The sequence below is a fragment of the Hippocampus guttulatus genome, chromosome 14, assembly GCF_054856545.1.
Source record: "Hippocampus guttulatus isolate MCC_2025c chromosome 14, RoL_Hgut_1.0, whole genome shotgun sequence".
In the NCBI taxonomy this organism is placed as follows: Eukaryota; Metazoa; Chordata; class Actinopteri; order Syngnathiformes; family Syngnathidae; genus Hippocampus; species Hippocampus guttulatus.
Window position 1 is genome coordinate 13,848,313 of NC_141274.1, and position 26,270 is coordinate 13,874,582.

Sequence of the window (26,270 nt, forward strand, 5' to 3'; positions counted from 1 at the left end):
AGTTAGCTAGCATGTTAGCTGTGCTTACATCTCAAAAATGTATCTGCCTGTAATTACAGAACTTCCTAGTGTCAAAATATTTTGGTATTCAATGTAATGAAATTCAATGTATTATGTTGGAACACAAAGCCTTGTGGGTATAAAATTATCAAGAAGTATGAGCTCAAATGTCTATCATTTCATGTTAGCCACATACTGAAGCATGTGTGCCGCCAAACGGTTGACTCGTTCCTGAAAGTGCCTCTGTTCCGTGGACCCACGAACTAGATGTACGTGAACACAACCAAGTCAGGAATGTGAAACCACAAGAATTTCTGGCCGCCTTCACAGATCATTTTGCTCAATGTGTTGTAATTGGTTTCCTGAACTGTTGACGAAACACGATTGGACACCGGTCAGCTGGGATGGGGGAATGAGTGATATGGAACTTCAACTTTGTCCTCTGAATCATACTTAGACATTCTTCTAACGCTCAAGCCACAGAGGAGTGTATTGATCCGACCGAGTGTTTGGATTCTGCGTTCTTTCATTGATATTTCATCACCTTGTTGGATTATCAACACTAGGCACGGTTAGAGTGTGACAAGCTCACCTTCAGGTTGAGAGGAGAGCCAAACAATTTTTGTCAGGTCTCGGCGGAGAACAAGTAAGTACATGGGTGACAGGTGGATTGAGCGCTGTATCTCAAAACAGTAATTTAATTTTTAGATTATATAGATGTTGTATTAAATTTAAAAAAAAGTGTAAAGCATTTTGATGCTAGAATTTTTTTTAATCAAAAATTGAGTCAAACATGAGCCTGGTATAGTCATTGACAAGTGAGGTTTATTCCAGCTATACTTGCATAGAAGTAACTTTAGAAGTTGAATTTTTCATGTAGGTCAATCAATAGTAATCCCTTAGTAATGAATGAGTATAAATACAAATTTTTAGAAGAATGCAGAAAAGAATAAATGCCTCCATTATCTCATCTGTTTCTGAACAGTGGTTTAAAAAAAACTACAACAATATAGTTCTTAAAATTGCTTGAAACAGGTGTTTGCATTAAAAAAAACCAACAAAGTAATATTTTCCAAGATAAAGTTATGATAATAAAGGAAAGGTTTAACATGGAAGAAAGTCATATTTTAATCTACTTTTTATTCAAGTGGATTTTATTTCACAAAGAGGCTATTTGATAAATTGCCCTAGACAGTATTTTCAGAACAATATGCCATTTGTTTAAAAAAAACAGATTTTTGTCGTAACGCAGTTTAAAAATATATTTTTTTAAAAAAGTCATGCGGGATGTCAGATTTATGTGATGATATGTGATATTCACATCCCAGCTTTTTAATTGCCCCGAAGCTAAGATAGGCAGTGATAATTGGTTTGCGGTGTTCCCTCGCTACCTCACGGTCCGGTTTTTGCAGAGTCACGCGAGTGCGGATTTTCATTTGTGACCTTGATGTATTGCGGTTTTACTTTGCCGTTTTAGCACGTCTTCTTGCTACTTTTCTTTCTTCAGTCCCAACCCCCCCCCCCCCAAAAAAAAACTAAAACAAATGTTGATTTTCTTTGGAAGATGGAGGTTGTTTTGCCAAAAAATTAGAGCGGTATGTATTTATGATAGCTCTGCATTTATTCTACACTTTGCATTTGGAATGTATCACCTGTGAAAAGTGATGGAAGTATGCATTTTATAAAATGACACAAGATTATCATACATGACTATTATTATTAGTTTGGCAATCACTAGGAGTAAAGAAAAACATTGTATTGTATTTGTCCAGTATCTAAATTTTTTTTTTTTTTGTGAGTTGTTTATTAAAATTAACAATGACAATGTACTTGGCATTGCGCTGGTCCTCAATTTCCTCTATTCAGGTGAAAGCTGGGATGGATCTCGATCTGCTGTTCAGGACCAAAGATGAACCCAGCAGTTGCCATGGCAAGACACCTTGGACCATCAATATGTGTGACGTAAGTACACTGCTCATTCTGCAGTGCACCTCTGAACACAGGCGCTCTGAGAGGACTCCAATAAATGCAATGTAAATGAAGGGCATGTGCTATAACTGTGTTCTCCTATGTAGCTGCGTCGCAAGGCACCACTGCACTAAGTGTAGTACGACTGTATCCACGACGCTGATGGACATTGACGCATACAATCATGATGCAAAACTTGATTCATTATTAATCTATGTTTTTATGGAATTAAATACCACGTAAAAATGTTTTTGGGGGAAGCTGGAATAGATTAATGACATTTCCATTCATTTCAATGAGGAATGATGATTTGTGATACGAAGGTGGTCATAGAAAGACTTAAACCTGTAAATCACGGCACCACGGTATTTGGAATAGAACACCTTTGCTTGGGGCTTTAACAGTAGTCCACGCCGAACAGAAACAGCAGTGCAGAAAAGCAAAAAGACATGACAAAAAGTCAATAAATCGTTGCAAGCCATGATGTATACAGTACCTTCTGTACATACTGACCTCCGCAGGCACTGAGCCCAGAGGGAAAAAGTACCGAAGACTTTTTGGACTTACTGCTGGCTGGGAGCGAGTCCTCCTCAGGTCCGACGTCCCCCCCGTGGTCACCCTGCACCCTGGACAGCGAAATGTGCGAGGAGCCATTGGCAGACAGCCTCCGACTGCCTTCCTGCACTTCATCTCCAGGCTTGGACATGCCGCTGCCTCACCTCACATGCGTGCAGCTTCCACCCTACAAGCGTGAAAATGAGATCACGTCCGATGTTTCCATTGATCTGGGTAGGATTTAGTTTCTAATTCACAAGTGATGATGACATTTAAATATTTGCTTATAATCTGCTGTTGGACAAAAAAAGCCCCACAATTTGTCTCATATCTACGTAAGAGGCTGGGTTACAAATAGACAACCATTTACTCCTGCGTGCTGTAGAACAGGGGTGTCGAACTCATTTCTGTCGCAGGCCGTTTTGTAGTTACGTCCTCCCTCATAGGGCCGTCGTCACGGTGAAAGCAAATCAGTGGTTAATCGTTTCATCGTATTATTATGCATACGCAACAATTGAATGTATGACTAGTTCTGAAGTCGCAAATCGTGTTGACAGGCTGGGAGTCTGACAGCATCCAGGAAAAACTGGGAATGGCATATTACCTCACATCAAATCAAAGTACCACCACCTCGTCGAGTCAGACACTCACAGTCAAGGACTTGCTCTTATCCAATCTAGGAGAGAAGGTAAGCAGAGAAACTGTACAGTATTCCTCTGAATAGTTTCTTTTCTGTCTACATGTGTTGCTCCACATTTTGGGTTCTAGTGCCTGTTGCTTCGTACTTAGTATCACACTGCAACATTGATGCCATTCGTAAGCCTGTCTGTGGCCTTTTTATCACCATGAAGCTAAATGTTATTCAGTTTGACAGTAAATTTCAACTCGGGGGGGGGGGGGGGGGATAAAATATTACGTAAATTGTGTCACTCATATCTCAAGGCATCGCTGTATAGGGACAGTCAGCCAGTCACTGTGAACTGAACCCAAGCAGCCCACAGACAAATGAACCACTACGCCACCAGTGACCCAATAAAAATGTAATGATTCTAATCACATTATTTGTGAAAGGAGGGAACATTTTTTTCCTTCAAGAAATCTCTCTGCCTGAAATCCAATTACAATTCCTTCATTAGGTGCCCTTTCAGGGCTTGTGCACCAATACCACATACCCTACAGTTGAATAAGAAAAGATGGTTAAATCCAGCATAGTCCTCGGGTGAGCTGCCATTTCATCATGTTATGTTTAATATAATTTCATATCTACTCTGTCTGACCCTTTTGATATCACAGAGAATCCCCCAGCATCCTCTGCAAGAGCTTGTTCTTAATGAGGATGAGAAGAAACTTCTGGCAAAAGAAGGCATTAACTTGCCAAGCGAGCTGCCTCTGTCCAAGGTGAACCAGGCACACCACACACACACACGCACACACACACACGAGTTGCCTCTGACGTTTGCTGCAACAACTTCACACATTTTTAATCATGTTTCTCTCAAGTGTGAAGAGCGTGTTTTGAAGAAGATCCGTCGGAAAATACGCAACAAGCGCTCGGCTCAAGAGAGCCGGAAAAAGAAGAGGGAATACGTGGATAGTCTGGAAGAAAGGTATGAGATGGTCTCTAAAGCTTACAAAAGTCACGCTCACCCACACCCACATACGAGTCAAATTCTCATGCTTACCAATAAACTTCTCCTACGCACCAAAAATCCTCATTTACCCCAAAAAACACTCACACAGATGAAAATTGTTACACAAAAATCATACCAAATTACACACACCATAAAAACGCTCATACAGATCAAAAACGCACATGAAAAAAAAACAGAAAAAAAAATCTTCCTAAAAAGGAAGCGCATTAACCAAAAAAACCCTCTCACACACCAAAAAATTGTCACACAAACAACAACAAATAAATTCACACGCACTATAAAAGCTCTCACGCGAACAAAAAAAAAAATCTCTAGCATACACCAAAAAAACCTCTCAATCTCACACCCTCACCTCCTTCTCATTCACACACACTAAAACGTCTTTGTTTCTCTTTCACTCTCTTTATTATTATTGCTTATTTATATAATGCTGCCTCATTGTGTATAATCCTTAAACCCTCATAATAGCATGCACAAAGATCGAGAGGGCAAATTGTATTTTACGCTCTACCCACATGCCTGGTCACCTCCCCCCGTTTAAGAAAACGGATGGTCAAATGCCTGCTCGTGTCACAGCGTATGATGTGTAGAAGATGTGCAAATGCATCACGTCATTCTGCAGGTACAAGTTCAAAGTACTGTAAATATAAAAGCCCCGTACCAAAAAGCAACCTTTGTCACCCACTAAATCTTATCGCCGCCAGACCCGCCTCCCACACGTTGACACGACTGCTGCGCCAGCATCGTCATCATCCTTATATTTGGTGCATTGTTTCAGACGTCTTCTGCTGCCAATCATTCGCTCCGCCCCTGACCTCCAACATCTTTTTGCCATCAACCCGTTCAGCTCAGTTCTTGCTCGAGAGTAATTGGGCTGAGACAAAGCCAGCCCAGAGGGGGGGGGGGGGGGGGGGGAACAACAACAACACCACCACAGCTGGGTGTTGTTTGTTCTTGAATTGAATTTACTAATGTGATACAATGTTGTTGCATTCTATCAACAGCATCGCACAAAAGTGAAAACACGCTTCATACTTTTGTCCACAAAGCGTTCTTATGATACAACACTGAAGAAAGGGCACTTTCCAACAATACAGTCGGTGTACACCTTGTACAACAGCGGAAATATAATCTCACTGTCCAAATAATTCAACACACAGCCATTCATGTTTAAACTGCTGGCAACAAAAGTGAGCACACCCCTAAGGGAAAATGTCCAAATTGGACAAGGTATAACAAAATATTGGCAACAAGGCGAAGGGATTTACTTACTTTTGTGAGGTACTGTAACAATTAAAATGTCCACATACTAACCGTAACTATGATTAGTTTATTTATGATGCCCCTTGTTACAATGAAGGATGTTAAAATGTTACTATCAACCTGTTCATCTTATATATTGGTGTCAATTTTTGGGGGGGATTTAATAAATAACATTTGGGGGGGAATTGGGTGAAATTTGATATTTTCTCACTCACCAGTTTCTTGGGACAGGCCCCCTTGCCGTTGCTTACCCTAGTCAGCATTTATTGGTATCATTTAGCAAGCTGTAAACAGAGAATATTGTCAGGCTGCTGTTTATCAGTCTTGACTCAGCTCAGACATGGGGGGGGGGGGTGTCATAATGGTGGATGACTCAGAGTGACGAGGAGAAACAAAAGAGGCAGAAGCAGAAAGAAAGAAGGGGCTGAGGGGTTGGAGTCATTGGGAGACATTCGAGATAACACTCCAACAGATATTGGCGAGGGAGGGGGAAAAAAAGGGCAGACAATGCATGATCCAATCAGGAGATTTTGGATACCCTTTCTCTCATTGTCTCGTCTTTCCCTTCTTTAGGATGTCTGCATGCAGCGCTCACAACCTCCAGCTGCAGAGAAAGATCCACAGACTGGAGGAGACAAACACGTAAGATGAGCGGGTGAAACGTCCGAGAGATGAGCCCAACGTCATGACGGTTATTGGATCAACATATAGCTGAGACAAAAAGTCGGAACACACCGTCTCTAATTATTTTTGTGACAAGAAAATCCCCAGAGACCAAGATAAATATTTCCAAAACCTTTTCAACCTTAACCGTGACTCAGAATCTGTACGACCCAATTGAAGAAATAAAAATAAACCATTGAGATACGGTTGTACAAATGCACACTAGCCATTATTGAAACGGGCTCTTATAAATCCAAATTAAAGCTCAAATGTTCGATTGTGCCTTTCTGAAGATTTGTGAAGTCGCATCAGAGAACAAAAGCGATATTCCGCACTGAGCTTTCAAGAAATTAACACGCCCACTTTGAGTAGAAAGTACAAACTTCAGTTTTCATACATATATATACGTATATACATATAAAAAGTCCTGAAAATATAATGTACAGATACTTGAAAAGTCAACTTCCAAAGTGTTTTTAAAAATTGATTTCCCACAAAGTTCTGATAAGAAAACATTTCTTTGGTGGCCTGCGGTACAGCTTGCTCAATGTCATGGTCTTTGCTCAACAGCGCCCTGTTAGAGCAGCTGAGCCAGCTCCAAGCGCTTCTTCCCAACAGCTCCAGCAAAACAACGCAAAGGGGCACCTGCCTCTTGGTGAGTCCCACCGCATTCCACATTCAACTCTCCGTACGGACTCTTGGCAATACGTATAGAATAAATGCAGCACATGGCTCTCGAGGCGCCAATGCCCGTGATTTCAAAGGCACTTCCCGTGGCCTGCTCTTTTGTTGATCTTTTAGATTGGGATCGTGCTAAATGTTTGAAAAGTATCCGTGGCTGCGTGCGGTGTGAAAGGTTAGGTTTAGCTTTTACTTTCTAATGGACTTTCCTCCCCCCTCCTCTGTAGGTTTTGCTTCTCTCCATCTCTCTCATTATTTCCTCAAATATGAAGCCGGATTCATACAGCCAACTGAGCCAAGAAGAGTACACAGAGACCTCAGGTGTGTATTTATGAATGCAGGGCCGCCTATTTTGAAGATTGGGGCTTCAGTGGAGACTTGATCCGCGTCTGAGGAATTCTATGATCACTTCACAGTCATCGAAATCGTGAATATGACACAAAAAAACGGCACGGGAAAATACTTGTCACTCATCAGAGATGCTGACAGTTGGCGGTCAGAAGTTTTGCGCTGAGCCCCCCAACAGAGGACGGAAAAATGTTGAGTGATGTGACATCTGATTGGTTAAAAAAAAAAGCTCCTCAATCTTTTAATTTAAAGAGCACTTAGCAACAGCAGCTGTAAAAAAGAAAAGAAAAAAAAAGACAAGATTGAAGAACAACACAACGAAAAAAAATACACGCAACAAGAATAATTTTCAAAAAGATGTTTCTAATTCAAATATACAATACGAGCTCCTTTGCTGTCATTGCCCAGTCACCTTGTTAAATTGTGTCTCAGAGAGAGAAAGTCTCCATTGACGAGAACGAAGGCGCCAAGAATCTGTCATCGGCCAATCAAAGCGTGCATGATGTCACTTCGCATTGGTTCCTGCAGCTCAACCGCAAGTTTTCGCACTCCCGTTAGTTTGTCGGTTAGCAAGCAACCTCCCATTCACCGGCGTACACCAATACTTAAAGTTAGATGGGCCAGCACCGCTGATTCTGAAGCCCCTCGACAGATTTAGGATGACCTGGCAAAACATCCATCCATCCATTTTCCAACACCGCTTATCCTGAACGGGGTTCGGGCTGCTGGAGCCTATCCCAGCAGACTTGGGGCGGAAGACAGACTACACCCTGAACTGGACGCCAGTCAGTCGCAGGGCACTTACAGAGACAAACAACTATTCGCAGCCACATCCACACCGCCACTGAGTGGGAGCTGATCCCACGCTAGCCAATCACAAATCAGGTGAATGGGAAATTACAGAGTCTGAAATCTGACTGGTCAAAGAAAAAAAAAATCTAACACCCGCATTCACCTACCAAAAGCATGAAGCCAAATAAATGCTGCGGATTGGATACAATAGGCTGCTGGGAATACATTCACACAATTTCACAGGACAGATATGACAATTTGGGTTATAAATGTAGGCCAGTGCTTCTTGATAGTGTTTAGGTCAGCGGAGAAAACCCAATTGGCCCTGACTTTCTCTTCTCTGCACACTCTGACAAAAAATATGACATAGCTCCTTCTCCGTGTCTGTGTCCCTCAGTGCCGTCACGCTCCCTGCAGTCGGTCGCTGAAGTGGGAGAGGTCGCCGCGACACGGCCCCCCGTCTCCATCTCCGGGAGCACGTTGGGACTCAGTAGTGTAGCGGAGCAGCTTTTGAAACGTCCGCCCAAGGGGAAGCTGCTAGCATCCCGGCAGCGTGATCACAGGCCAAGGAAAGACTATTGATGTCTGCGAAGCCTCCGGAGGGGGAAAAAAAAAGACGCTGCAAAGGCTTACAGAGACAGCATCCAAATGAGCGAGAGTCCGATTGCTTTCCAGCACGGCTTTCTCACGGAGGGCCGTTGGAGTGGTTGTCATAACACACACACGAGAACGTGTTCAAGTTGATTGAGGTCAGGTGTCGCTTCGATTGTGCTTTGGAACATCTGCACCACGACCTGACAGCTTCTGGATCGGGGTGATGACGGCACTGCTTGTTTTGCGGCACTACGATCCGTGTAGGAGAACTTGTGTTTTCTACATGAACAGGTACATTGTCGGTGATCTTTCAGAAGAGTGATTTTTGGAACGGTCCAAATAAATCACAGCTTGAAAAAAGTTAAGTACATTTGATTTCTTTTTTTTTTTACTCTAACTTAATCTGTTTGACTTCTGTCCATTCAATCGGATTCGGTTCTGAGTCTGTTAAATGCCGAAACTCATTCCAAAGGTGACTTGAAAGAGCTGAACGGTTTGAATTTCTAATGGGAGCGATGTGGGCAAGGGCTCGTCGGAAATGAATAGGGAAATATTTGGTGAAAAATGTGGAACAGCGCAAAATGTGAATGTCAAAAGTATGAGATGAGGAAGGCCCCCCTATGTTGAAGCTGGAACGGTGTGTAAAGTGTGAATAAAAAGCTTTTTCTTTCTCATCAGATTAAAACGCACCGAACGTCCTCGGTGCTGGAGCATGTTATGAGCGCTTGTCTGAGTGAGGCAAATGAGGCATGAAAGCCATTTTAGTGACCGGAAGCCATTTTGCTTCCCAATAATAATTTGTGTGCAGCCATTAGTGAACTCTTTGCGCAGAAACCAAAATGAACTTTTGTATTTCACGTTTTGCCTCATTAAAAGAGCACAGGGTGACATTTGGGGTATTTATCTGCAAATCAGTGCAGTGCACTCAACTCATCTTGAGAGAAAAATAATTTGGTGACTATAATGGTATGCTCAACTGCTGTGGAATGCTTTTGGGGAATACAAATGAGCAGGAAAACAAAAACAAACGACATCTTTCATTTAGTCTGGTTGGAAAATGTCACGCGTGTCCATGTGACCTCGCCCCATCCTTCTTGAATAACTGGACACAGCAGCCCATTGAATGTGTTAATTAAAACAGAACGGTGTCTTGTAAGAAATGCAAATCATCAACCATCACATACTCTGTTTCCTCTGACGATAAATTCGTATGGACATTGCAAAACGTGACAGTCCAAAGGTGACGGTCTACAAATGCCACCCTTCAGAGTCTACTTTCACATCACGTGTAAATAGGAATAATGATATTTGAATGTAAAACCAATGTGGGTGACCAATGAATGCAATCTTATGAGGAAAAAATGGATTATGCTGAAAGCAGTGATTCTAAAGTGCGAGTATAACCAAAGGTACGTGGGCTCCCTCTAGTGGTATGCAAAAGGATCACTGAATTGAATGATTGCATCATGTTACAGTACATTTTCTCAGTCGAGTTCAGTTGCATTTAACTTTTAAATACAATCCAGTTGCACTCAATCTATTAGAACTATTTGTTTCAAATTTATTTGGTCCACTTTTAATTTACCTAACTTGACGGACATTTAACAACAGTAGATGACAATTTTGCATTGCATGGATGTGAGATTAGCACAGTTGTCAAGTAAAACAAATTAGGGAATGAACCTCGGATTGTCACATCGATTAAAACGAAGAAAAATGCCAACACGTTCGAAGTCGGACAAGTTTGACTACTTCAGACTCCAAAAGAGCACGGATGCTAGAAAGAAAGTATGTGCCGCGTTAGGAAGTAGAAAGTATGTCGCGATCGTCCAACTCACGAGCCCACCCGTGTCACCGCCACTCATAGCGCGTTTCATAGTTGCACATTTGTCATTTTGTCATAAAAACGCTCGAAAGGGGGCAGACAAAAGAGGAAACTGCTTTGAAAAAGGCTGACGGAGAATAAGTTAAATGCTCTTTCATTAGATGCTGGAAGCTACATAACCGACCAATTTTTTTTCTTGACATATTTGTTTCGTCGCGCGCCGAGAAACGTTGAAACAATTTGGATCGTTCCCATTTCAGCCTCCTTGAGCATTGCGCCCCCACATGACCAAAAGGTGCACATGAGTGAGTATAAAAGGCTTCGGGTGGCGCGAGCATCCCTCCTGCAGACGCGAGGCAGGAGGCGGCTGCGACACTTGTGAATGCTCTCCTAGTTAGGCTGTCACCAAGGAACTCCATAGATTCTGTGCTGTCACTGATTTCGTCAGAAATTACTCACTCCCCATAACACAAGGACAATGGACATTTGTTCTTGCCCACACTGTGAAAATGGACCTTCCTAAAGTGGAGGAGGTGGATGCAAATATGCGTTGAAAGAGTCTCACCGACCGAACCATGCAGAGCAACAGCAGCGCCTCGGATTCGGCACCCGCTGGTGGGCTGGGCGGGTGTGGGGGAGAAGAGGATGACAACGCCACCGGAGCCGGGTCCAACTTGGCCGCCTTGAACCTGTCCCTCAACTGCTGGCTCCACGTCCTCTCCAAAGAAACCTCTGCGGATCTGCACGGAGACAGTGCCAACACGGCGGTAAGTGGCTCTCCAAAATTGATTTTTAAAAAATGTATATATATATATATATATATATATATATATACACATTTAATCCACGACAGCGAAACTAAGATTAAGACTAATTAAATCAGTGGTGGGGAAAGATTGGTGATTAAGGGCCATATTTGATTATTTAAATAAATAATAATAATAATGTTAAAATGTCAGCATGGATTTTTTGAAATTATTTTTCAAAGAATTACCCTTTTTAATGTTTTTATTTATTAATTGTTAAAAATATTTTGTGAAAAAAATATATATACTGTATATATATATATATATATATATATATAGTATATATACAGTATATTCTGGCCATGTTTCATGATTCTTGCTGTCTTATAAAAAAACTGCTGTGTTACATGAATTTCCTATCAAATGATCAAGTTTAAGAAGTTGCAGATTGTGACCTGACATAAACATAGCAAGACATCAGCATATCACAGGGATTTTATCTGCTATATTTAATTTGTTACCACAAGTACAAGTAAAAGCAGAAATACTAATGGGTGTGGATCTCTTCAAAAAAAGAGGATTCAAACACGTCTCTTGATACATGGACTGCAATACGATTCAATAACGGTACATTTTGGAGTGGAAAGATTCGATTCTATGCAGTCTTGTCTTTTTTTAATGAAAATTGGTTTTCCAATTCAAATCTATTTTCGTTGTATCCCTCGTGAATAGTAAAATATTACTATATTGACTTGACTAGTCTGGCTTGGCAACGGCCACTGCCTGGCTGGGTCTGGCTGTACCTCGCCTGATCCTGCGACACGCACAACCATCCCCTTTGCATTCTTTTCATGTTTTGATACAAGTAGCGCACTACTCTTCTTGTACGTAACAAAACAAAGAAAAGTCATCCACAACGTTGCGTTGGTTTGGTCCGTCAGGTGCGAGTCCTCATCGCTCTGGTCTACCTGGTCGTGTGTGTCCTGGGGCTTGCGGGTAACCTCCTGGCACTCTTCCTGCTCCACTTCCGCCGCCGAGGTCACCGCCACACCTCCATTGACTGTTTTGTGATAAGCCTGGCTCTTACTGACCTCCAGTTTGTCCTCACTTTGCCCTTCTGGGCCGTGGACACGGTCCTGGACTTCCGCTGGCCCTTCGGCTGGGTCATGTGTAAGATCGTGAGCTCGGTCACCACCATGAACATGTACGCCAGCGTGTTCTTCCTCACCGCCATGAGCGTGACCCGCTACCACTTGCTGGTCACGTCTCAGAAGATCGCCAGCCCGAGGAGGGCGGCCGCCGCTCGAGCAAAATGGGCCAGTTTGGCTATTTGGGCGGTCTCGCTGGTTGCCACGTTGCCTCATTCCATCTACTCCACCACTGTTCAGGTTTGTTGACTGAAACAGCATGCATTTCGTATCGCAGGGTCAAGTGTGCGACTTCCCGCTGATACCGAAAGGGTCCACATTTAGGTCACCAAAGTGTTGTGTTCACAGGTGTCGGTCGACGAAGAGCTCTGCCTTGTGAGGTTCTCCGAATCAGATTCCGGTCACTTGGATCCACAAGTACTCCTTGGGCTCTATCAATTGCAAAAAGTGCTTCTGGGATTTGTCTTTCCTTTGATAATCATCAGCGTGTGCTACCTCCTGCTCCTGAGGTTGGTCCTGAGACAGCGCGTGGTCGGCAGCGTGATGGACGGCGCCGTCGCAAAGAGCTCCCAATGCCGGCGAGGTCGCCACTGCCGCCGCTCCAAAGTCACCCGCTCCGTCACCGTCGTAGTTCTGTCTTTCTTCATCTGCTGGCTGCCCAACCAAGCTCTGACGCTATGGGGCGTGTTGATCAAGTTGGACCTGGTGCCCTTTAGCAAAGCCTTCTACAACGCGCAGGCCTACGCCTTCCCCTTGACCGTGTGCCTGGCCCAGGCAAACAGTTGCCTCAACCCGGTCCTCTACTGCCTCATCCGCCAGGAATATCGTGCCGGTCTCCGACAGCTTCTGCGCCGAGTGTATATCCCGATCCAAAACATTTTCAACCACGCCGTGGGAGGGAGGAGAGGTGGAAGGAGACATCGAAAAGATGCAGCATAAGGGCACCTCGAGGACCACAGTTGGAAAGCCCTCCATGAGCGTCTCCGTGTGGGCCCGAGATTTTCGCTTTGATCGACTCCTCTTTTGTGTCCACTTCGATCTGATCTTTTTTGTTTGTTTGTTTGTTCTTGCATCCACGCTGTGCTCCGCTTTCAACTTTGTGCTCACTTCAGCAGGGGCGCTTAACTCCAGGGCAGGTTTTCTGACCTTGCTGGCTCAACTCAGCTTTGCCTATTTGGCAACGCGCCGCTAGCAAAACTTTCACACATGCGAGAGTGGCCACCTCAGCACTTTACGAGTGTGTGTGTGGGGGGGGGGTGTTAAATGTTGAATGAGCAGTGCCTGTCTCTTTGCAGACAGCTGAAAATTCTGATGTCCTCGACAGAATACTAACTCGGATGCACACACTTCTGAATTATCGACATGCAGCAGTTAAAAAACAAAAAAACGAGTTAATTGCTCAAGTTTTCAACAACCTTACTGATCTGTGTCTGATGATTTAAAGGCCTATTTGCTTCACAAACAAGGTGGCGGTGGCAGTTAGCTCCCCACGGTTCGTTGCAACGAAGGCCTTTTCACTATTTTGTGGGAAAAATCTGGTTGTCGTAATGAATGGAAACGGAATGACGTGAAATTGGGACTTTGAAAGGAACGTTTCAGGGTTGCAAACGTAAACGGGTCACGTTGAAAAGTGGTTCGACCGTATGTCTTTATGACTGACTTAATGGAGCAAATATATGCCACTAACTTCCTGTCATGTTAATCGGTGACATTTCAAGAAAATGAGGATGGCAACGTACGTATTGTGCATAATGAGCGCCTGTCGGTGCTGACACATTGACCTAAAACATGTTAATGATGCTTCCATGCACAGGAATAAAAATCATGCCATTATGCCGGCTGAATAATTGCCGTATAATGTTGCCTCTCGGTGCTAAATAGGCCATGACTGACCGACAACATGCAAAGGAGAGCACAAAGTGAATGACCGCAGAGGTTGTGCTTTGATTTATTGCCAAAACACAGGTATTTTTTTTTTCCTGAGATAAAAAAATAGATATGCTGTGTAACCATGATCTGTTTAAAACAAACAAACAAACAAAATTGTACTGTATATACATTGCTTTTTGGCAGATGAATGAAACGTGGAGGTCAAGTACAAAATGTACACCTCACAGCACCACATGATCTACTTTTTTTTAATACCCCCCTCTGCTTACAAGTTTTCTTCATCCCGGTGTGGTTTCACGGCACATGACGAGAGAGAGAGAGAGAGCAACGAGAGCTCCTCTAGTACAGCGGATTGAAAAAGTCTGCATACCCCCCAGGCAAAATTCCAGGTTTTTGCAATATTAAACAAAAATTCGCCCGCAAAATCCACTATTAACGTGACTTACAACTGGTAAAAAGTTTGTTCCAAGAGTCAGGAGTCATTTTTGATGAGGGTCGTACCTGAGGCTATTTGTCATCTTTGATCCCCAGTGGAGGATCTTTCCTCTCCTTCTTGACTTTGAGAGTCTGTTCTTTGATGGCGTCGCCGTCCGCTGCTCGTTTCTTCTCTTCCTTAACGAGTTTACCTTTGACCTTGACATCCACACTGAGAGTGTGCGTGGGCTTCGTGTCGGCGTCACCCTCGGGTGCAGCGGCGGAACTCTCGCACACGGTCGGCCCTTCCCACTTTGGGATGTCCAACCCCAGGTGCTCCATGAGCTGCTTCATGACATCATCCACGTAGCCATTGATCCGCAAGTGGGCATGCTTGTCCTGCAGGACATCAAGTTAAAGCAGATATGGTCAAACGCTGAAACACAAACCTCCTGCCAAAAAATAAAAAAATCTGAGCTTACTTTCTTACATGATATGAGCAAGACAATTATTAATTCCAAATCATAAATCCTGAAATGTATTTTGAGGAAATGTTTTTTCAGAAGTGTGTATCAAACCGGGGATTAATGAGCTGCTCCAAAAGGTTGGCGGCAAAGCGTGTGCGAAAGGTGCAGGAGTAAAAACGTACGTGCTTCGTGGGCTGCAGGTTGACAATAACCATTTTGCCGCCTTTGCGCTTGGTGACGAGTGGAAGGTCTCCGCTGGGTTTGATCTGCATGGAGGTGCCCAGCGTCAGTGCCAGGTCGGCTTGTCTAATACAGAGAGAGCACAACGGTTCAAAGTGAAAATGTGAGTGGGGATCTTACAACAACATGGTGGCTGCGTTTGAACCTCTGTGAAAAAAGAGAGGGGGGTGGGGTGGGGTGGGGGGTACACATTTAGCTTTTATGAAATTGCTGGAGCGCGAGTCATCATCTGGTCATGAAGCATGTCATAAAGTGGAACAAATAGTTCACAGTTGCTCAGCCACTTTTGTAACACATAATTTTTGCCAGGATAAAAGGTTGACTATTGACACTGAGCTGGCAAATGGGAACATTAACAGGCACTGATGTATCGATTAAACCCAAAGAAGGTTTGTTTTTTGTTTTTTAACAGTGGTGTGATGTCAGGGCCAGCAAATCCCATTATTTGTTCCATGAAATTGTAATAATTTATTCCCAACATGAAACTTCCTTTTATACTGTACATGTACAGTATATACTTGTTATGATATGCTGTTATGTTGTGATTTTGTATAGTATTGATGGCTTCTATAACGGTGATGTGAAAATAGGAATAAGAGCTAGATTGAGTCTGGTACATCCCGACTGAAAGTGCAGGTGCCAAATGCATGGCCCTTTTTTCCCCATACAGCGTTATTTGCGATTTGGACACAGGACAAAATGAAACAAGAACATGTACAATGTTGTATAACGGCAAGATGTGAACAAGTCAACAAAGCTGACCTGCTTGCATTGTCTGCTTTGTTCAGATCTCTGTCAGGAAGCGCATCCTCCCAGTCCAGTATAGTGCTGATCAACTTCCCTCTGTTTTCATAAAGACCACACAAGACACAGGTTGTCTGTCGGACAAGTGAACGTCTTCATTTGCTACAGAGAGCATCGTGTGTGCGTTTGCGTTCGCGTGTCTGTGCACGCGCGCGTTGACCTGCAGGCTCGGAGTCCTCTGGAGCGCACCACATCGCAGTAACGTCCTGTTGGCTTGAGGCCCATCACGCCAATCACCTTTTCCCTGACAAACTGCCTGGGAGAAAAAAGAAAAAGAAATAAATCACACAAGCCTGGTCTTCTCAAGTGCACTTACTAAAGACACCCACCTATCTGTCTTAGCCCCAAAAATTATTTTAACGTGCACGGAAAACTCTTGTCAACAAACCTTATGAGTTATGCAGCAGTGAGCAATCAAATCAAATTGTCCCAAAGAAGAGAAAAATGTGTGCGCATATACCTGCAACACTTCTCGCACTCCTCCACAAACATGTTTCCATGAAGCTCCGACAACAAATCCCTGTCAGGGCCAGAGACGACATCCCTTTAGATCACAGTGTGCATATTTTATTTGAGAAGAAGTTCAGCGCGGCTGACTCCTCGGTGAAGACTCTCTGTTGTGCTGCTAGGAATGAGTTCAGCGGTTAGGCCGGGTCAACGGCTGCGGCCATTCTCTTCCTGCTGTGTGGTTCTTTTTAGAAAAGGTGGAGCGCAAAAAAAAAAGAAAGAAAAAAAACCTCACAGGAGGGAGGAGATGTATGAAACCGCTCCCAAGGAGAGCAGGTCTTCCATTACACGCTGGATACTTGGCATGAATGGAAAATTGCCTTTGCTGCTTGAGGTCAGTGCATCGCAATGGAATAAAAGTTGGAACGAGTTTTTGCCTCAAGTGTTTTTCGCGCAGACCTTTTGGGAGTGTTCTTTGAGCAGTTCAAAAAACAACATTTCTATGCTCACTGTGTGGATGTTAAACCTCAATTTCATTGGAGTACACAATGAACTCGTTAGTGCAGTGGTGTGAGAAAACGACATTAGCATGATGGCGAAAGGAGACATCTGAACGGGCTGAAATTTTTGCTTTTCACCATTTTCTTTTCTGTCATCATAACTTGATAACTGCATTAGTGTAGGTGAGTGACAGACTGCAATGCGTTCAGACTTAAACTATTACTCTGGACAAATTTGGTATACATTGCAAGCGTAGGAAAAAAAATGCCCTGAGCCAAGTCACCTTGGAAAGCCGGATCGCACATGCAGGCCGTCCACATTTTGGCTGATGAGATACTTGAGGTATCCGGCCCGCTGGAGTCCCAGCAGGGCCATGTGAGTAAGGCTGGGTCGGGCCTCTTCAAAAGTTGTCTCAAAGTGAGGCGTCTCTCCCTTTTCCTCCAAGGTCCACACCCCCTTGGGCCCCCTAAAAGAAAATTTGTTATCACGATGGCCACAAAAGAATAGTACGGAGGAGCTGTCAATTGTGGAAATCTGTGAGTAGAAGGGACCCCCCCGCCCCACCCAAAAAAGTGCCTGTTGATGCCACAATGCAACAATTTAAATTCACACTTAATTTACACAAAGATGCTACAAGATGGTGGCAAAACACTACTTTCATCTGAATGAAGCTCCTCAACCAACTTCCACATACGTCCTTTGCACGATATATGCCACAAGATCCCAACAAAGCGATACTTGTATTGTTTTGAAGATAAGTTACCAGAAATGTGGTAGCGCATTCAATCACGATATGCTAAGAAGTGCTAATCAATTCATTGCAAGATTGACCGGTAATTTAACAACACGTTTTTTTGTTGGTTTTTTTTTTGCTTAAGAACTTCTCTCTCCTATCCGTGTGAAATGATGCAAATGTACTTGGAGGAAAAGTTGTTTGAATTCTAAAAATGCCTCGGCTAACCCTCCTAACCAAGCCTTACAAAAGGAAATGAAATGTTTGTGATCCGTAAACCTTTACGGCAGCTAGATTTAAAGCAACAGGCTGCCAGTGTAGTTCATTGACGCTATTCAAAGATACTTATGAGTGAGTAGTAAACAAAAAAAAGAAGTGTAATTTTGTTCTTATTTACAGAACAACGCCGGCGGGCAACGAACTTCCACATAAATTTCATTTTAGCCGCTTATGTGATTCTCGCCTTTGGCGACAAGAAAAAAAAGCACGAATCAAAGCAATACCCATCGTTGTAGAGTCTGATTCATTTTTAAACAGAACTGTCATTTCTTATGATGGCGCGGGTGGTATTGAGCCATAAATAAATCAAACAAGGCTACTGGGGAAAAAAATCTCAAATCTGTATTTGGCTGTATGGATTGCGATCAATATTTTGTCTCATCCCTTGTAAGTATTGCTATAATATCACACTCATCATGTGAATCCTCACAATGCAACCATTTTGCATTTGAAGTTCGACTGCCTACCGCTCTCTCGTTCTCTCTTTTAAGCTCATAACAGACATTATTTATAACAGCTTATCGCCATGATGGAGATGCTACAGGATGTGAGAGCCACATTCGTGTCATTCTGAACTTTGGTGAGAGGAAGCGCAAAGGCTGTAAAAATGCTTTGCGTCTCAGCTGTCGTGTTCCACTACATTTGCGCTTGTGTCAGCAACAGCAGTTCAAGTTCGCACGAGATGACCTAATGTGTAGATACAACATAATGTGTGGCTTTAATGATGTTGCTGTCCAAAGTCGAACTGACTAGCAGCTGAACAAATCAAATATGAATACATTCAGGAGGAGTGCAAGTACCGCTGGACGGCAATTGGAAACATGATCGAATGAGTTCAAAAAGATGAAGATGTTTCCAGGCAAAATCGAAGGTTGAAATAAATACTGTGGTGACTCCAAACATTTTGAAGTAATCAAAAATGATGTGTTTTCTTATCATTAGTTGAGCGTGCATCAAACATATATTAGCCTCTTTTGATCAAACTGAGGAACTACAAGATGAAAAAAAAAATCAAGTCAGCCAAGGAAATCAATATACACCACACATTCATTTGACATTTAAATTTGTTTTAGAGGTGTTATAGACTGTTCACATGATGAATCGGGTATTAATTCTGGATACATGAAATTGTTTTAACACCTTTTTGGCTAAGACTACAGTATTGGGAATCAATGAGCTAACACTGAAAAACAATTGACATGTACTTCCCTCTTCTGTTCAAACTGTGGAACTACAAGATGAAAATGTAAATAAAGTTCACCAAGAATCCATTTGTGTCACATGATCTCAACGTTAATTTCACATGTTGAGGCCCCTATAAATATATTTTTTGTTTGTTTTAGAGATATTATTTATAATATGAGTTTGGTATTACTTCTGTATAGGTTAAATTGAATCGATTGTCTGACACTAACAATTGACAGTGATAAAATACTACAATACATGCTCGTACGGTAAATGATTTGGTTTTTGAAAACATTCATGTTCAAAAGGGCATTTACAAATGTTTTTTCAAGATTTTTTTTTTAGCAGGGCACCAGAACGACCCCAAAGCTCAGGGTTGTCCAAAATACAGATAAGCAGTTAAAAATGATGGATGACATTATAAACAGTATAATTAATTCAATCAAGATGATAAAGACCGCACAAAGGTTAGGTAGGAATATTGGAAAGATACTGGCCATTTTCTGTGTGCGCCAAGATGTTCTAAATGTTTGAACACTTTTCACTGTATGATTATTTCTTCTTAAAATGAAATCAGCCAAACAACTCAAGCATGAAAAGGCCTTGAATTAATGGCAGAAATAATGTACTCTGCCTTTTGTATTAAGTCGGCTGGGATAAACTCCTGCCAATCTCCAACCTTGATTTTAAAACCTGTTTGGGAAATGGTGGCATGGATGTATGAAAGCATTTCATGCCCTCGGTCGGGGAGAGGTGAAGGAAGCAATGGCGTAAATGGCATGTATATTTGAATTGCAGATGTGAAATTGAATTAAATTAACCTAAATGTGAAATGCAAAAGCTTACCTGAAGTCAGGGATGCCAGCTGACGTGCTGATTCCTGCTCCAGAATGCACGACCATGTACCTGGACTTTCTTACCAGTTGAGCAAGCGTCGTCACCTTTCCTTTAAGCTCTTCAGGGCTATCAAATGCCTGTATCATCATATCACATTGGTTAATAAGAATATGAAATACATGCGAATTTTGCAGCTAGCATTCTTTATAAGCATCTCATTGAAGTAGTTTCAGGCGCATGTATTCACGTTGACGATGAAAATTATAAAAGTTCAGTGCAAATATCGCATCTCTTCAATCAGATAATGCAAGCGGCTCACACTATGCGTTGATTTGATGAGTTTTGGTTGAATGTTTAATCAAAACTAGTTTCAATCAAACAGTTCATTCATCACAAAGTCTACCTTGAACGCACAAGTAGCAGCTAATCTGCTAGCTAAACCTTGTTAGAAAGGGATCTGCCGGTTCCACTGTAGCTTCCCATTTACCTCTGGAAGTCCGCACACACCCTTGTCTGCATACGGTGAGAGTCCGGCCGCATAATTCACCGACATTGCAGCTGTTTCTTCAATTTAAAAAAAAGCCTTCCGTATGCGGCCGGGAAGAACTATTTTCGAATCCGTAGCGACTGGGGGCTTTCGCTGACGTCACAACTCCGCGTCCAAATTAGGTGCTTTCACGGATACGGAAAAATGGGCAACTTTCAACGTTCTCGTTGTGCACCAAGTAGATTTTGTTCCAATAAATCTTTATTTTTCACTTTTAAATAGCCAAAATTTAAAAAATAAACAGGTGAAGAAAACAAGGTGATCATCCTTTCAGCTACATGTGCATATCCGTCAAGATCTGTCACTCTCAAAACCACCCACTATGTCGAATGTCATTGAATAATCCTGAGAAATTCAGTATACTGTAGTCCAATTTGAGCAGATGAAATACTGGCGACGAAAAATACACACGAGGAAACACGCTAACACTAAAAATTTATCAAAATACTTAAACTCACTACTAACACAAACTGTAAAATAAAATGTGGTGGAATTGTTCTTTTTCACCTCCACTGACTTCCAAGGGGCGAATCCTTTCAAATCCTGACTGACACTGAAACATCATTTCTCTGACACATTTTCTACACACGTTTTGTCAAGCCTTATAATCTCATCACATAAAACATTCCCAAGCAAAAGTTGCAGGCATTAAGTCTAACCATATAGAAAAAGACTAATATTGCTTGCAAGAAGCATAAAATAAAGACGCGAATACAACAGCATACATTTCAGGGGCATTTAAAAGAACAAAAGATAAACATCAATTTTGTTTAGTCGGGCATTAAACCTGAAAGAATTCTGATAAGCAAGTATTGCCCTCCCCTAGAAAGCATGGTGTACGTGACACTATTTTTATCTGGTGGTTTTAAGTAACTTAATTCCCACAATGAAAATGACAAAACACACCCGGTGACAACCAGGGGAGACACAGCAAAGATCTTTTTTTTTTTTTTAATAGTAAAAATGGTAAACGCCATTTTGACCCAGCCAACAGTCCACTTCAGAGAATTTGTTAGTTCTCTGTAATCATACACTTTTCTTGTCAAAGCTGTAAGCAGATCACGATTTGCAAACAGTTTCCCAGAAGAAGAAAGAAAAAATATTCCAACAGTTTCTGGCATGCAGATGATGTTTGAGTTAAATCCCATTCCACCCCACTTTTTTTTGTCGTTCACTAATCCAGGAAATCGGTGAGACTTAATACCAGTAAGAAAAGACCATATTCAGCAAGGGAAACCAGTAACAATGAAAGAAGATGCAAAGTGAATGATTTGTAAGTGTCTACATCAGTGCAAAGTGGCATCACACCCCCACTTGAACCCTTTACATTAGAAGCACTATTTATGATGGCTTCTCTGGTTTCAGGTCAAAATGAAAACTTTTTTTTTTTTTTTTTTTTGCTGGTGCAAATCTCAGCAAATCCACATGAGCCCATCAATTCAGCTTTAACAAAGAGCGCGCAAGCTAAGATAAAATCATCTCGTTTCATTGGTTTACAAACAGGAGGTGTCAAATATTTCTCACTTGCAGACCTCAGACCTCTCAGATGACCCCGGCCAGTAAAAGGGGGTCGTCGCGTGTCAGCAAAGAATGGTCACCCTGTGGGAAAGGCGTGTCACGACTCTTCGTTGCCAGAGTCATCTTCGTCATAGCAGCAGTCGCCATCTCCGTCCTCGACGTCGTCGTCATCGTAATAATAGTCATAGAAGAGGTCGGAGCCCTCATCGGGAGGCGGAGCACGTGTGCGGACACAGTATTCGGCCAGCGTGGTGGGCACCTGAACCCCGTCACGTTCCGCCTCAACCTTGGTGGCCAATACTTGTTTTCTGCACAAGACATTCAACAATTGGTGGTTTGTTGGGTGAGGTAATTAGGCAACTTAAGACCTAGGTACAAAAAAAAGTTGACACTGTATAGTTCATAGGTTTTTTCATTCAAAGAAAATTGATGTTGCCCTCAACGACACCATGCGGATAATCACCGGATGTCTGCGTCCCACCCCCACGGAGTTCCTACCAGTACTGGCAGGCATTGCCCCGGCCAGCTTACGTAGAGAAAAAGCTACCCACTGCCTTGCTCAACATGCTGTGCTGGACAAAAACCATGCCCTAAACCAGTTGATCGCCGAGGTACAACCTGGAAAGCGCCAAAGGCTAAAATCTCGCCACCCTTTTCCTCATCATGCTGCAGAACTTCATGATTCCAACTTTAACATCCTGGAAGCGTGGAGAAGTAGTTGGGATAATACTGCAAGACCCAACCAGTTCATGGTCCAACCCAACACCGAACCCCCACCTGGCTCAACGCTACCCCAGAAAGCCTGGGTACGACTCAACCGCCTAAGAACTGGGGTAGGCCGTTTCAACGACAACATGTTCCGATGGGGTCTCGTCGAATCACCATTCTGCGACTGTGGACCAGAACATCTCCTCTACTACTGTCCCATTCATCGACCACCAGATGGCAACTTGAACCTCACAGCACCTAATGAATCTGCTGTCCAATGGCTGCAACGTCTGGACATTTAACACCGCAAAGCTGCCCTCATACGCGAGAAGAAGAAGTTCATAGGTTATTAATAAGTACAGTACATTCAAGAGATATGTAATAAGAGGTTCGGCGTTCAAGTGGATGCAAAATTACCTGGTCGAGAGATATCAAAATCATGGTCTCAAATCATCTTTCCCCATTGAAATGATTGGAAATGCCATTAATCCGTTATGGAGGATATAACATCTAAGATGTAGGCACAATTTGCTTGGAGGCTTCACCCTATACATCTTTGGTTAACTTTGTCCTTCGTTGTTCATTTTTAAATGTATTTCTGAAACTAGAAATGTATCTCAGAATTTTGATGTGACTGAAATGACTGCTGACTGGAAGCCAATCGAATAAATATGCTGAGTACTCATGCTCACTCGTGCAAAAAGAGGCAAATTCAGATTTTTGTATTTTTTAACTCAACATTTGTTGCATGTGTACTCATACTGCCGTCAACTGCTCACCTGATGATCTCGACATATTCACGATCCTTGCCCTTGCTGTCCCTCCATTTGCGGTACATGACAGAGGCATCCACATTGGCGGGAGAGAAGGTGTTTGGCTCATTCAGCAGTGAGATGACACTCAGCAAAATGGTTCTGAAAGCACAAAAGAGGGTCACACCACTATAGCTTGACACATGACATCTGATGTACGTTAAGGAGAATGGAAGGATTTTTTGATACCCCCCCATATAAATAACATTCTAGAGTTAGCAACTAGTCATTACACACTGTGTCTTAGGTGTTGTGTTGTATAATTTTCTCATTTTATGTTAACTGTTCTGTTGATGGCGGCGCGGGCACCCGCAGCGGCTCCTCTCTTTCCTGTGGTTGAGAGGAAAAAAATTTCATCTGTGCTGTATGTTGCACACATTTGACAATAAAGTTGACTTGAACTTGAACACTAAACCAATAAATCCAATGGATAGGCCACAGTTCACCCATGACCCGAATGAGGGCAAGCGCGATTGAAAATAGGTGGGATGGACAACATGCTGAATTCCTAAATTGAATCTCTCCGCCCTCAATGTTTCCAAGTCCTCTTTTGTTATCAGAGTTGTACAGAGCAGATAATTGCGCTGCGTGATCTGCGAAGTTGTGGCTCAACTTCCCATCGCTGGCGTCACATTCTTCCTTCAGCTGACTAGTTGAAAGTGAAACTGAATCAGCTACGCTACACTTACTTGTTGCAGTCGAGTAGTGCAGCCCAGATTTCCTCATTTGCTTCAAGACTCTATTAATCGGCATTCTCAACGACATGTTAACAATTATCGGAAACAATTGTGCTCATAAATGTATATACCCTGGGAGACGTGACAAGACTTCATAGACACTAAGGAATGTTAAAGTGTTACTTAAAATATCGCCTATACGGTATATTAGAAGTTTTATGATGGTGGCGCCTGTAATTTCTATTGTAATCATTCCCTGGGGGAGAATTAGTTTTACAAGCAGTGTCTTGGAAACAATTGTGTTTCACTTTAGAGGCTCAACTGAATTGTTCAGGTAAACAGAAGATGTTAGCCGAGAGACAGAGATCATTTTTCACAGATGGTGTCGAATCCACAGATGTGGCGTCAATATGCGTCTCTTGAGAACGGACTACTCTGAAGACAAATGTCATGTGATCAGGGTCTGAGTCAAAGGCGGTAACCAGATAATGACTATTCATGCTAACCGGACATTCTGGGTGGGATTCCATCTCTCCGAAGGCAGTTCTCCACTTTGCGGGTCATCCACTGGTGGGTGCAATATAGAAATACAAACATCTCCATTCTGAAAGAGAATACAATTTATTTTGAGTTGATTGCCATGTGGTCAGCAGATCCTGCAATGACAGGTTGGACATCAGTTTCATGGACACATGCAAAATGCTTAATAAAAACAAGGAATAATAACTATTCAGTATAATTTTACCACTTATTACACAGACCATATTATCAGAACAATGTGTCGGGCACTTACTATTGTACTGGTGCGTATGCAAATATGTTTGGCAACTTATAATACTGCAAGACCTCGTGAGTTCCACTATGCTGCTAAATTTCCATGATGACTGAGTGATCTCTGATGAGGAGTAAAATTGACCCACCTCGTAGATGTTGGGATGCCACATCTTGGTGAGGAATCTGAAGGAAGGTGGAGAATAAGGGTAGTCCATTGGGAACTTGATCCGGGCCTAGAACGTACAACAGCAACAAAATATATTTTAACCACTTTAATGCTTCATATACACAACATACGTTCACCTGTCCCGGCATTTTGACTTGAAATGATTCTTACCTTGAAATACCCCCCCTCGTAGTGTGTATTTGGTGGCCCGAAAATGGCCACTTCCCAGTTGTACATATCCGCCTCGTCCACCAGCGTTATTTTAAAGCCCTCGACTGGCTCCTCTTGGAGACTCTTCATTTCCAGCATAAGAGCCTTCTGCGAACTGGCGACATGAGAGCAATCGTGCTGCGCCATACTTGACACTTGGCTTCCCTCAAGTTATTTCCCCAATCGACAGCTGCTGACTCGTTTGTTGACGGCACCGCAGCTAAATTTGACGCCGCACTCACTAGTTGAACAAACCGACACGACCGACGTCAGGATACAATGCAAACAGGCCAAAGCGAACTCGGCTCGAACGCGGGTTGTGTTTGTTTTCGGAATCGGATCAATTATTTAGCTTGCACTCGCTCACTGGCGTAAACTAACCACATCATCGTGGCTGCCGAGTAACCAAAGATTTAGCTGGTCTTCCTGGAAAAGTAGCCGCGGATATAAGCCGTAAATCTACTGGTAGCTCCTGGCTAAATAAGCGAGCTAACGAAGACTACCTCACAACCAGATGGAGTCGGGGGTTTTTTTTCAACCCTGTCGCGAATAGATTTTAACGCGCTGGCTATTGGGAAATTGTGACAGGTTTAACAAGAAAACGCAGCGAGTGATTATAAAATATCATAAACTACACAACTAACGCCCTAAATCTTTATATCATGTGGACAGACCGACGAATGTTGTTGAAAAGAAGTCCTTTCTCTCCCCGAAAACAGGCAATTGTGCAATGGGCTGCTATGGGATTTGTAGTCCGGTTATTGTTTGTAAACATTGCCCTCTAAACTACAAACAGAAAAGACTCAGGACAAAAGCGTCAATAAAA

At 42.7% G+C, this 26,270-nt stretch overlaps 4 protein-coding genes across 5 annotated transcripts; 2 read left to right on the top strand and 2 right to left on the bottom strand.

Annotated features, from left to right (window-relative positions):
• The first annotated feature begins 1,878 nt into the window (after window positions 1–1,878).
• LOC147195240 (cyclic AMP-responsive element-binding protein 3-like protein 3-A) lies at window positions 1,879–8,542 on the top strand. Its single transcript, XM_086129768.1, has 9 exons — window positions 1,879–1,962; window positions 2,490–2,757; window positions 3,081–3,211; window positions 3,817–3,921; window positions 4,024–4,130; window positions 6,012–6,080; window positions 6,672–6,756; window positions 7,010–7,103; window positions 8,320–8,542. The coding sequence occupies exons 1-9, from the start codon at window positions 1,879–1,881 to the stop codon at window positions 8,502–8,504; spliced, it is 1,128 nt and encodes a 375-aa protein (XP_085985894.1). The 3' UTR covers window positions 8,505–8,542.
• Window positions 8,543–10,698: 2,156 nt separating this feature from the next.
• LOC147195241 (relaxin-3 receptor 1-like) lies at window positions 10,699–14,288 on the top strand. Its single transcript, XM_086129767.1, has 3 exons — window positions 10,699–11,108; window positions 12,029–12,475; window positions 12,584–14,288. The coding sequence occupies exons 1-3, from the start codon at window positions 10,917–10,919 to the stop codon at window positions 13,172–13,174; spliced, it is 1,230 nt and encodes a 409-aa protein (XP_085985893.1). The 5' UTR covers window positions 10,699–10,916; the 3' UTR covers window positions 13,175–14,288.
• Window positions 14,289–14,357: 69 nt separating this feature from the next.
• sirt6 (sirtuin 6) lies at window positions 14,358–20,692 on the bottom strand. Its single transcript, XM_086129762.1, has 8 exons — window positions 20,520–20,692; window positions 20,042–20,169; window positions 17,282–17,464; window positions 16,511–16,570; window positions 16,211–16,306; window positions 16,009–16,089; window positions 15,189–15,312; window positions 14,358–14,938 (listed from the first exon to the last, which is right to left on the bottom strand). Exons 1-8 carry the CDS (start codon window positions 20,583–20,585, stop codon window positions 14,633–14,635), a joined length of 1,044 nt encoding a protein of 347 aa, XP_085985888.1. The 5' UTR covers window positions 20,586–20,692; the 3' UTR covers window positions 14,358–14,632.
• A 66-nt stretch (window positions 20,693–20,758) lies between these two features.
• On the bottom strand, window positions 20,759–26,234 carry LOC147195243 (ubiquitin-conjugating enzyme E2 R1-like). 2 transcript variants are annotated; one of them, XM_086129765.1, is made up of 6 exons: window positions 26,119–26,234; window positions 25,406–25,559; window positions 25,215–25,301; window positions 24,801–24,898; window positions 23,585–23,719; window positions 20,759–22,405 (listed from the first exon to the last, which is right to left on the bottom strand). In XM_086129765.1, exons 1-6 carry the CDS (start codon window positions 26,217–26,219, stop codon window positions 22,195–22,197), a joined length of 786 nt encoding a protein of 261 aa, XP_085985891.1. In that variant the 5' UTR covers window positions 26,220–26,234; the 3' UTR covers window positions 20,759–22,194. The 2 variants fall into 2 exon arrangements, with proteins under 2 accessions (XP_085985891.1, XP_085985890.1); XM_086129764.1 differs by lacking the exon at window positions 26,119–26,234 and having other exon boundaries at window positions 25,406–26,103.
• Between the last annotated feature and the right edge of the window lie 36 nt (window positions 26,235–26,270).